The 12,947-nt window shown below is 40.4% G+C and overlaps 1 protein-coding gene across 7 annotated transcripts in view; it reads left to right on the top strand.

The window, feature by feature from the left end:
- LOC115076240 (lipase maturation factor 1-like) overlaps window positions 1-12,947 on the top strand; it is a 295,884-nt gene that overhangs the window by 259,675 nt on the left and 23,262 nt on the right. For all 7 annotated transcript variants that reach the window (XR_003852707.1, XM_029577466.1, XM_029577464.1 and 4 more), the window contains one exon: window positions 10,710-10,893. Coding sequence is in view for 6 of the 7 variants with exons in the window: in XM_029577466.1 (XP_029433326.1) it covers window positions 10,710-10,893 (184 nt within the window). In the remaining variant the exon portion in view is untranslated. The remainder of the gene's footprint in view (window positions 1-10,709; window positions 10,894-12,947) is intronic.

Genomic DNA, 12,947 nt, shown 5'->3' with positions numbered 1-12,947 from the left:
TTACTTTATTTTTGACAGTTTTATAACTATAAATTTGCACCTCATGGAAAAATATGACAGTTCATGATTAATTACAGTGCTAGAATCTTTCTTCTGATGTCTTAATATTTGCGGCAAAACAGAGCTAGAAGTATTGAGAAGAAAACTTTAATGCTGATTATATAGGCCATTCCTGACTGGCAAGCTTTTGGTATTAGATCCCTAATGTAAATAAAAGCTTGTAAGAATGATGTTTACATTAAGCTTTGGTTTTTGTATGGTATTCCATATTGGACTGCATTGTTGAATTCCAATGAAATATGTTAAACAGAGGATATTATGACCTATGAAAGCAGTGCATCAATATAGAGAATGGGATCAGATTGCTGCTCCCAAATATCCATTCTATCTTTCGTTCTTTTCTGGTCATCATAAAATGATGCATGTGGCAAATCCCTAGTCCTGTAGCCTGGGCTTAGATAATTGATCTAATCTAAACTGTAGTTACATAATGTTAGGTTCCTTATTAGGAGTCACCATCCAGGAAAAGGATCTGGGTGTCATTAGGAACAATACGTTGAAATCCTTGGCTCAGTGTATGGTGGTCAAAAAAGCACAGAATATTAGGAATTATTAGAAAAGGAGTGGAGAACAAAATGGAGAATATCATAATGCCTCTGTAACGCTCCATGGTGCGACCACACCTAGAGCACTTTTACAAATCGGGCCTTTTGTGTAGCTGTGTCCAAACAATTAAATTTTAATTTTATCAGTGCAAAAACACTTTGTTCCAGAAGCGTTTGTTTTGCGTGCTTTAGACGACTTTTGTGAGGAAAAGGTTTCCTTCTAACAGTTCTGCCATGTAGATCATTGTTGCATAAGCAATGCTGAGCTGTGGACAGCTACTTCAGCGTCAGTCAAAATTTTCAACAGGATGGAACAGGGCCCCTTAATTCTGAGGGCTTAAGAACCTTGAATGTGACCACTGTGTGATCTGGCCATTCGGTCTACCCTCCAGCTCCCTATCTGTGGTTTTAAAAAGAGGACTATCACAAGAGGAGCATAAAGCATTGTGCAGTTAACTGATTAATAATGTGCATGCATTGGCAAACAGCAATTATTCTCATCTGAGAGACAAGGAGATGGCAAATATTTGTAATCACTCCTAAGTGTGCTGATGCTGACAATGCTGTCGCCATTCCAAATGTTTTACGTCTTCATTAAAGATCAATTCAGCCAAAAACAAGACTATGAACTGTTTCAGTGGTTTCTTTTTCACACTTAACCGATTTCTTTATATATGAGGTTGTAATGAACCTATTTTTAGCTCTAAATATTTTAAATCCATTTTATAATATCCGTCAGCTTGAAAATCACAGCCCTCCTGCTTTTAAAAGCTCCTTTTAATTGGTGCAGATTCAGTTGACAGCACTCACCGACAAGAGAATTAAAATATAAGGCAAAGGAAATGAAAGCTCAAAAAGAGCTGGAAGGCAGATGCCCATTCTCTGGCAGGAAGGTTTGGTGACTGTGCAGGAGTAAAGAAATAGAAGGAATAAAAGTTTTTGGGCCTAGAACCAGGAAAACTACTTTTCCAAATTAATCCAGTGAGAGTCGTGAATCTCCACTATGTCACATCACACTTCATAAAACTCCAGTCATAATCCATAAACCTGACATTATTAGTTTAAAAACCTCGGTCCCTTCTAGAAGGAGCTCCCTCATTAGACATGTAGTTTTATAACCTTAAAGCTCCTTCCCAATTACCATGATTAATGATTAATATTTTGTTTTAATAAAAAATAATCCTTGGGTACATTCCATCAGTTTGTTGTCATTGTGGCTTTTAAATAGTGTCCAGCTGAAGAATAGATGAACACTGGGGAGCCAGACCTCAGGAGGAGGGGAGAAAGGCGAGATGCCGTGATGTACCAACCTCAACATTTGTAGGGGATAGGAAAGGCAGGACTTTTACAACATGATGTACCAACCTGAAAATACGTAGGGGATAGGAAAGGCAGGATTTTTACATCATGTACCAAGCTGAACATTCGTAGGGGACAGGAAACGCAGGACTTTTACAACATGATGTACCAACCTGAAAATACATAGGGGATAGGAAAGGCAGGAATTTTACAACATGATGTACCAAGCTGAACATTCGTAGGGGACAGGAAAGGCAGGACTTTTACAACATGATGTACCAACCTGAAAATACATAGGGGATAGGAAAGGCAGGAATTTTACAACATGATGTACCAAGCTGAACATTCGTAGGGGACAGGAAAGGCAGGACTTTTACAACATGATGTACCAACCTGAAAATACATAGGGGATAGGAAAGGCAGGAATTTTACAACATGATGTACCAAGCTGAACATTTGTAGGGGATAGGAAAGGCAGGACTCTTATAACATGATGTACCAACCTGAACATTTGTAGGGGATAGGAAAGGCAGGACTCTTATAACATGATGTACCAACCTGAAAATACATAGGGGATAGGAAAGGCAGGAATTTTACAACATGATGTACCAAGCTGAACATTTGTAGGGGATAGGAAAGGCAGGACTTTTATAACATGATGTACCAAGCTGAACATTTGTAGGGGACAGGAAAGGCAGGACTTTTATAACATGATGTACCAAGCTGAACATTTGTAGGGGACAGGAAAGGCAGGACTTTTATAACATGATGTACCAAGCTGAACATTTGTAGGGGACAGGAAAGGCAGGACTTTTACAACATGATGTACCAAACTGAACATTTGTAGGGGACAGGAAAGGCAGGACTTTTATAACATGATGTACCAAGCTGAACATTTGTAGGGGACAGGAAAGGCAGGACTTTTATAACATGATGTACCAAGCTGAACATTTGTAGGGGACAGGAAAGGCAGGACTTTTACAACATGATGTACCAAGCTGAACATTTGTAGGGGACAGGAAAGGCAGGACTTTTACAACATGATGTACCAAGCTGAACATTTGTAGGGGATAGGAAAGGCAGGACCTTTACAACATGACCTTTACAACGGAGCGGAAGGATGGAGGGCTGCCATCTCCAAAAAAAAAACAGGGGTGGGTAAGAGTATGGGGCAGGGGTGTGGCCTCCTTGTTACAGCGGTTGCTACCCCTAATTGAGCTGGATGTTCACTTGGATGCAGATCCGGTGCTGCTCTCTACATTGGTGGTGGGGTGGAGGGGAATTAGGGCTGGAGGGTACTGGAAGCCAATAGTAACAGGTGGGAGAGAGAAAAAGGAAAAAAAAAAAGATAAAGTGCGTAGCTTGCTGGCAGACTGGATGGGCCGTTTGGTCTTCTTCTGCCGTCATTTCTATGTTTCTATATGTTTCTGTGTACCAAGCTGAACATTCGAGGGGGATAGGAAAGGCAGGACTTTTATAACAGCAGACATAGCAATAACTCATACTGGTGATAGCCAGACTGAAAGTGATAGGGAGATTTCGGCTTTCTAGCTCATCGTCTTAAAAGAGATTTTCTTTTATGTATGGATGAATTAAAACGGTAGTTACCTGGACCAAAAGCCAGTGATCACGTAGAGGTGCTCAGTATGTTCAATAAAATTAGATTTTCTGTTGTATACACTCAGCTACCCTGGGAGGGGCTTCAGGTAGAACAAAAGATGCTCTGCTGTCATGGTTTGGCTCTGACAGCTTGTTAACGCTCACCCTTCCCATACCCACCATTTTGAATCTTTAGCTAAACCCTCACTATTACAGTAAGCAAAATGTCTGGAACAGGTGACTAAATGACTTCGCATTATTTATAACATAAAATCGGATGGGCACATGCTGCCTTAGTTAAAAGTCTGCACACCTGACTGCAAAGACTTTTTACACAAATTAAATAATTTGGAAAAAATGAAAAGTAATTCAAGAAAAACCAACCACGGATGAAGTAGAACAAAGAAACAGGTACGTGAGTATTTTAAGGGAAATAAAACCAATAGTAGTGATATTTTGATGAGAGATTAAATAAATGTTCAGTATTTATATGAACAATTTTTATGAACAATGGCCACTGGCATTTCCTGGTTAAAGCATATGCTCTAACCCGTTAAATTATTCGTATCATGTTATATTTATTCTACCTGCCTCTATCTTCCTTCCAGCTTGTCTTTAAGCCTCCAAGTTTTCCATACCTTGTTGATTGTAACTTTGACTTATTCCTTTTCCTTTGTTATCTATTATTTACCAGAATTGTTACCTCAGTTTTACCCTTTGTTAAAATGTAAACCCATCCGATATGGTTATCCACTATGAAGGTCGGTATAAAAAACTGCTAGCTAAATAAATAAATAAATAAATAAATTTAGGGGTAAATTCTGCATACTTTTATGTGGTATTCACAAATACAGGCTACTTATGCGCATAACTACTTTGAAAATGTATGGTTTCTTTATATTGTGAGTTATAAAGCACTGCTGGGTTAACATGACATGATCAACACATTTTAAAGTCTATTATTATAATTAAAAACAGATAACTATTTTAAGATAGCAATTTAAAAGGCTAAGGCCTAATCATGGGTGAGATTAACATGCACTTTGGTTTTGTCCAAGGGATTTCGCTAAACAATTTAAACAATATAGTAATTGCGGTTGGCCAAGGCTTAATGACTTGTAGTACTTTATGCAGTATCTTTTTTTATTTTTTGCACACACTGGTCCAGATAACTTCATTCTTTAGTTATTGCCATCGTGACTAATTAGACAAATTCACATGCAGCACTGTGTCCTTGGGAAGTTCTGAGTTAAAAGGACCTGAACTCCCAGAGAAGGCCGACGTCATCTACCAAATGTTGTCCTTGCCAAGGAAGCAATCACCAGGAAAGATTTTAAATGATAAAAAATTAACGAAAACAATATAGTAGCGAGACATAAACAGAGATTTATCCTAGGCGATTATTAATATAATATATCCTGTGGGCAGAGGAGACATGGGGAGGTGAGCAGGGGGCGGGGGGGTGTCAGGGCAGGGACTGGAAAAGGGAGGGGGGGAGGGATAGGGAAGAGGTGAAGGGTGAGAGTCAGTGTTGGATTGATAGAGGTTCCTTCAACGGTTGGCTTGTGTGAACAGCTTGTGTGAACAGCTTGTGCAAGAAAACTGGGACTTATCTACAGGTCAGTGGTCTTTGTTCTAAAGCATATGGGCGTAGACTTGAAGATCTAAACCTGTCTACCCTGGAGGAAAAGCGGGATAAAGGAGATATGATAGAGACATTCAAATATCTCAAAAGGTTTCCATGCACAGGGGTGAACCTCTGAAGCTCTAGACTAAGGGTTTAGTCTTCAAGCATGAGAGCCCAAAAGAGAAACATCCTTTTTCCTGGATGCCATTTTGTCCCATGACTGACCTGCTGTTTGGGGCAAATCAAACAACTCTGATTGGATGATAGCTAGAAAACTTAACAGCAGTGAAACATTTTCACTTGTGTACTCAGAGACTTCCAGAGCATTCCAGTACAGTATTGTTCAGCTTTCTGTGGTTTTACTGGGTGGATTTTAATAATGCATGTAGAGCATTCCCTGTTGTGTCTTAGTACCTAATTACAGGTAGCTGGGAACATGCAACCTTTGACCCAGTGCATCACAGCACAGCCAAGGCATGTTGTCGTGGTTGGGGAAATGCTCCTTGTCATGTTTTAATTAAGCAATTACATGCACGTAGATTTGTTTTGCTATGAAGTTACACCATGCCTCAACAGATCCGTCAGAAGAAGCTAGCAAGAAAGCATTAGTAGGCCTATAGGGAACTAATCAGAGGTATGGGAATTGATTAATCAAGTAGAGCTCAGGGTTTTTCCAGCTTGCTGTGTACTTCTTAACAGATAAGCCAACCAGATATTCTTATAACTGCATAAAAAGAGAATTGTAAGATTGTACCAGAACCATTCACAATGTTGATGTTTGTCAGTGCACAAAAAGAGAATTATAAACAATATGAAGTTAATTGAAAGAGGCCTCCGGAATCCTATAATTATCATTTTTCTCACCTTACAAATTCTGGAAGAAACCTTATCCAGTAGTTGCATTTCTCTTAATTAATTTTATTTTTCTCGTCCAGCAACCTCGATCCTAAGTGCCTGGATAATGCAGGTTTCTGTTGTCTGATGTCTCTGTGTCTGTGTGTTCTTTCCAAGAATAAATTCATGCACTGAAATATCAAAACATAGCACCTTGCTGAGGGGGATGACCATTGCCAGAGTCTTAGCAAAGAAAATGAAAACCAAAAATACTGGAGCAACTTATTTTGGTATTGAAAAAGATGTTTTCCACTATTTGAGTATTGATGTTAAAAATCCCCAGGGCTGTGACCTTTCTGATGCCACTGTGCTGTAACTCAGAAGTGCATCCTGTGCTCTACCTTGTCATTTTCAGCAGTGTACAGGTCATGTAGTGAATGGGCAAACTCCCAGCAAGATTAAACACAAGGGTGGGAATAGCAAAATGGTTACCGCTCCCAACCTGATGCGACTCCGCAGGAAATTCTTTCAGTGCCTCAGAGTTGGAAAAGAAAGAACCTTATTACATCACTGACTTTATTATTTCATCACAGAATACATTAAATGGGCTTTATAATGAGTTTAATTTTCACAGTTGAAGATATTGAGCTCTTCCTGTTTGTGAAATACAAGAAAAGGTTAATCAGATAGCATGTCTTCTACCATTCCCCCAGAAGCAATACTCAGTCTGGAAGATTTAATAATTATTTTGATGTCTGTCCTCTGTTCATTGGAGTTTATTCATTTAGAGAATACATTTCAAACATTTTACAGTGGCATATACAGATGCACACGTGTCTGATATATGCGTGTTTTATAAAACATACGCACATTTGTAGGCTGACGTGCGAATACATGCAATGTACACCTCTCATGGCTGCCGCATGGTTTTTCTCACCAGAGGGATGTTTTAGAGGAGAGCTCTAAATGTAAATAGTAATATTTGAAATGGCGACAATTCCAGGTTTGCCATGGGTGAACTATCAAATTGGTAAAAAAAATGACATCATCTTCCTGTAGGACCAAAAAATCCTTAACAAGAAATAAATGGATTTTTTTCTCTCCTCATGAAGGAGGTCATTTGAAAAGGAGTTACACGTGTAAATATAACAAACTATCGTAGCAGTTTTAAAAATGTAATGGCTTATATTGTAGTAATTTTCAAAAGGCCACTTACATGGGTAAAGTGCATTTACATGTGTAAAACTTAGATTTACCTGTGTAAATGCTTTTTATAATTGCCCTGGACGTTTTAAGGGGTTTCAAAACAGTTTCATAAAAACATACTTACAAACTACTGTGGAGAGATACGTTAGAGTGCAGATATCCAAAAGGCAGTGCTTATAATAAAATATCCCATAATTTAATTTCTGCATTGACCTCTGTGTGCTGACATAAGCGCTTTGCGAACGTTGGCAATTAAATCTGTTGGGATTCCATTGCCCAATATTCATGGCATATGAATGTCTGTGGATATGAAATATTACAGCTAGGAAACACCTATTATACAAACATTGTGAATGGCCCCTGGACAAAGCAGTATTTTAACTTAACATTAAAAGGCTAAACTTACAGCTTCTGGGGATTTTCTTTATTTGAAGCAGAGTTTCAGCATAACTGACCAGAAAGTCAACTAGCTGGGATGCTGACTCATGTCTGAATTATGCAATTATATAGCAATGTACAGTTAGAGGTAAAAAGTAACATGAGAGCTGCCAGACTGGCTCAAACCAAGGGTCCTCCTAGCCCAGCATCCTGTGTCTGAAAGCAGCTTACAGCAGGTGCGTAGAGAAAGCAGAGCTGGGAAAAGAGTCTTAGGTGCCTTAGGTGAAACCTTACAGCCTTGCACTCCCTGACCCGACCCCACACAGTAAAAAATTGTGCATGTATAATAGGTTTTATATGAAAAAGAACATTAAAAGTACAGTCATCTGAAGTAAAAATATCACCTATAACAACATGTGTATTATATTTACATGCACTGCTCTGGTGCCAACGAGAAAAAAAAAAGACAATTGGAAAGCCTTATTGTAATACATGTTGGGTGTTGACTTGGTCTTCAGAAAGCCATAAGTAAACTGATTTACAATTACAATACAGTAAACCTCCCATACCAAAACTGCACTAACTGTCAGTACTCAAACAGCAACACCCCTACCTATGAAAAGACAGCACTGCAAATATTACATCAGGCCTTATTCCTAGTAGAAAAATAGAAAAAGCCAGGCTGCTCTAGATCCCTGTACACAAAGTATACACTAACAGAATCCTGTGCAGAACATGAAGCCGATATCATTTTGATGTATGGTGCCAGCCTCAGGTTGACCAGTGGCCATTTTGAAAACAGCAGCAGCAGGGAAGAAGCAATTTGAGATGGCTCCTGCCTATTAAAGAGCGATGGATGAGGTAAGAAGTGGCACTGGGGGCTGGCACTGGGCCTGGGGGGGGGGGTGTAATTTAAACTTTGGTAATGTAGGGGTTTCAGGACCTGATTCACAATTTTTCTTTTCTTTTCAGTTTTTTTATATTTTTATATATATTTTTTTTTTATTTTAAACAAAATAAACAACAAACAAAATAGAAAAAAAACCCAAAGAAACAAAAAACCATAATGAAATGAAAACCTTTCCAGTACTTACCCCTCCGGTTTAATAGGCTATGATTGATCTGTTGTTCATAAATCTAATTCCCTTCTTAATTGTGCTAAACTAACTGTTCTCACAATGTCCTGTGTAAATACTTTCTTTGCTTTATTTTAATTGATTTCTAAAAGTGTCTTCTAATTCATTGAATAATAGTTCTCTATTTACTGTCTCCATGCTCTTTAGGACTTTGTATACTTCATATCACCTCAGTCACCGTTTTCACAAGTTGAGGACATATTTTAATTCTCTCCTTAAAAGAAAATTGTTCCATGCCCCTGATCGCAGACCACTGGACTACTATGCGCCCTACCAACCCAGCTGGGCTGGTCACGGACCACGAGGGACGGGTCAGGCAGAGCTGAAGACATCTGGAACAGACGGACATCTAGACATCAGGAATGGATGGAGAACTGGACATCATGGACGAGCAGACAACTGGACATCATGGAACATGAAGGAAATGCAGAGACCGGAACATGGAACGAAGACACAGGATCCCACATGGAACAGAGTGCCTAGGAGGAGAGACAGACGAGGAGTCCTAAGGAGGACTTACTCCTTGCAAAGGCGATGAAGGACTGAGCTGAGGAGCCTTTTGTAGGCTGAAGAGGTGGATCCAGAAAGATGACAACATCAGGGTAGAGCAGGAACCACTCCCTCAATGGCCCTACAAGAAGTGCAGAGAGAGGCGGCCCCGCACCTTAGGAAAGGCAGGAAGAGGAAGTCTGCAGGACCCTGGACAGCGGCCCTGCAGATGCTTACACTGAAGCAGGGGAGGAGCCGGAGCTGGGCCATGCAGGCCCCGACGTGGAAGGCGGCTCCCTGCCGCTGAAGAGGCTTCTGGGGATGGCTGCATGGTACAAGAGAGACCCAGGACTGCAGCCTGAGAAACGGGTGTCAGCGGCGACCTCCGGGCCGCGTGATGATGACGTCAGCGGCTTGGCTGCAAAGAAAGAAGGCTGGTTCATGGCAGCTGCATGCCGCCAGGCTAGACCAGGGATGGTAGGCCCCATCCCTGTGGGAGACAAGGTGGGTGTCGGTGGCCTCCGGACCACATGGAAATCAGCAGCGCGGCTCCGGCCACTCACGGGGAAGGCTGGCGGCCTCCAGGCCTCAAGGAATGCAGCAACGCAGCTACAGCTGCAAGTGGCTGCGTCAGCGGCCTCCGGGCCACACAGGATAATGTAGTGGTGCTCCGCGCCGGCATGATAGCATCCTCCTGCCGTGCCGGAGGATCGCAACAGAAATTCTGTAATTTTTACATTGCAAATGTTAAAACATAGAATATCATAAAGCCTCTGTATCTCTGCATGGTGCATAAAAGATGTAGCAGAATTAGAAAAGTTTCAGAACAGGGCAACCAACATTATAAAGGGGATGGCATGATTCCCTTATGAAAAAGGCTAAAGAGGTTAGGACTCTTCAGCTTGGAGAAGAGATGGCTGAGGAAGGATATGATAGAGATTTATAAAATAATGAGTGGAATGGAACAAGTAAATGTTAATCAGTTGTTTACTCTTTCAAAGAGTACAAAGATCAGGGGACATACAATGAAGTTACTGGGTAATACATTTAAAACTAATAAGAGAAAATGTTTTTTTTACTCAACGCATAATTAAGCTCTGGAATTCATTGCCAGAGGATGTGGTGAAAGCTTATTAGTGCAACTGCATTTAAAAGCTGTTTGGCCAAGTTCCTGAAGGAAAAGTCCATTAACCATTATTAAGTTGGAGTTGCAGAAATCCACTTCTTATCCCTGGATAAGTATCTTGGAATCTGTCTACCCCTGCCAGGTATCTGTGATCTGAATTAGGCACTGTTGGAAACAGGATACTGGGCTTGATGGATCTTTAGTCTGACCCACTATGGCATATCTTATGTTCTTTTGTTCTTAAGAATATTGCTCTTTACCATAATTTTCCAACCCTTTCTGGATCCTAATTACATGCAGTTCTTAATGTATGCACATTTACAAATAGTGTGCATAGAAATGAAATGTATTTCTATACCTGGTCAAACCTAAACGTAACATATTCAGTGATTTAATTGTGTCTTCATTAGGTACTTCTGATTATTAGTGGAAACTTGAGCTTCTTGAACTGGCTAACAATTGTGCCCAGTATTGCTTGCTTGGATGATGCCAGGCTGGGATTCCTGTTCAGCTCCAAAGTGAAAAGCATTAAAAACCAAGTATGCAAGGTACAGGCCAAGGAAGTGACTGGAGAGAAATCTCCTCCGCGATGGGGTACGTAAGTTAATTCTTGTGAGAACGCAGCATAAAGTATGGACTGGATGACTGTAGGAGTAGCTTGCTATCTTATCTGGACCGCTCAAGTCTTATGTCTTGTCTTCTGCTTGGAACCAACTTGCACTCCTTAAAACCCACTCTAATGAATTTCAGGTCATTAAATTGGCTACACATTGACTTAAAAGCAAATGCCTTTCCCATCCACTCATTAAATCCAGATTCCTGACTAGATCTTCCACGCAGATGCACTGAAGAATCCAAGTCAATAATGATTTTGCTAATAGCCAGGATGTGGCTTTATTACTTAGAAGTTTCAAATGTGTTGTTAGTTCCAGCAGTTTCCTCCAGTTCCTTTAGGCCTCTATGAGTCATCATGTGCAGCTACTCTGGGTTTTTCCCCATTTTTAAGTACATTTCCGTCAAGCCTAGCATTAGCTACAACTCTTGGACAAGGGCCATATTCCCAGGCTCTCTCCAGAACCCAAGCCCTTCCTTGGGACCTCCGAATGCTGTTTTTGCAATACTCCCAGCCCCGCCAATCTCAGAAATCAAACCCCAATCTCTCAGAGGCAGAGCACAGCCCTATTAATGAGCCATCAGCCCATTCCCCAGAATGTTCAAACTCTTAGCTTTATTTATTTATTTTAGTTTGATTGCTTTTTTTAAAAATATGAACTATAAATTCTAGACTGGATTTTCTTCATGTCTAATGCTGCTGACTGTCCATGCTTCCTATGCCATATGATCTTAAACATTTGAATCTCCTAGAGGTTATTTTCCATTAACTTATGTAGTGAGTTTGATTCTAGTTTTCTAGTCAAAGTTGCTGTAATCATTCACATCTTTACCTATCCGGATGATGAGACCCCCTTACCTCTCGCCAGCTTAGGACACTGGTGGCCTCCTGCACTAAGTTCATGGCACATCATCAGTCTTCCCTAAGAACTATTGCCATTGCCTTACAGCTAAGTATTGATGTTTCATTCAGTGAGGTTTATACGCTCACAGAGAAAGTTTTTATTGCAAAGAATTCCAAAAAAATCAAAATAATATATAGTAATCTGGACCTTGATTTGGCAATCAACATACAAAAGCAGTAAGTTGTGAGTAGCAATGGTCCTACTTATTTAAAGTATGATGCTTAAAGTTATGTTATCATTTTTGACTGAGGATTATGTTTGTGTTGTGAAAAGCTATTCTTGGAATATTTTATGGCATTTTTGGGACTATATTTTATTATTTAAGACTTTTATATTTAAAATTGTTAGTCACAAGGCCCCTTCTCTGGTATTCTCCAAGGAGCTGGGCCTGATCTGCTGCCTTTTCTGTGCCAAATTCATTCAAATTTCACACGTTCAATTTCCATCTCAACTCCCTGATTTTAATAATTTAGAAAATAGAACCATATTATGTAATACTTTTATGCAAATCCTCATATTTCATATCATTTATTAACCATGACACTGCTAAGCTCTATAAATGGTCAAAATGTTTTCTATATTATTAAATTATAGGAAAAAAATAAAATCTGCAGGGCAGTGGGTCTTTTAGGGACAATTTTTATCAGCCTGAAAAGCTGCAAATTCTGCAGGTGCTTTTTGCCCTCTGACCTCGTAGCTAATTTTCAAAGGGAAACTACACAGCTAACTCACCAGATGGTTTCCCTTTGAAAACTGAGTACAAGCTCCACAGACTTAGTATCTGTAATGATGGCTGCAAATAATATGCATAGGTTTGAAAATCAAATCCTAAGTGGACTAGGTGGCCCCCTCCAGCCCTACAGTTTTGGGGGTGGCAGTCACAGGAATGGACTGGGTCGCATTGATTGGGGTCCGAGTCTTGCTGTAGTGGTGGTAGGTTGCAATGTGTTCCCTGCTGCTGCCTCCGGCCCTAGATTGGGGTGGAGAGAGGAAGAGGAGCTCAGGGCACATGGCCAGTTTTGCCCAGGGCTAATACCCTTGCATGGGCCCTGACTCCACCTCGTCCTGACTAAATGTATGCACCTTGTGGAAGCCTGCGTGCACTCTTAACTGGATGGAGTCTATCTGGGT

The sequence above is a fragment of the Rhinatrema bivittatum genome, chromosome 14 (assembly GCF_901001135.1).
Source record: "Rhinatrema bivittatum chromosome 14, aRhiBiv1.1, whole genome shotgun sequence".
Lineage (NCBI taxonomy): Eukaryota > Metazoa > Chordata > Amphibia > Gymnophiona > Rhinatrematidae > Rhinatrema > Rhinatrema bivittatum.
The sequence above is the reverse complement of the archived record's forward strand: the minus strand, read 5'-3'. Positions and strand labels throughout refer to the sequence as shown.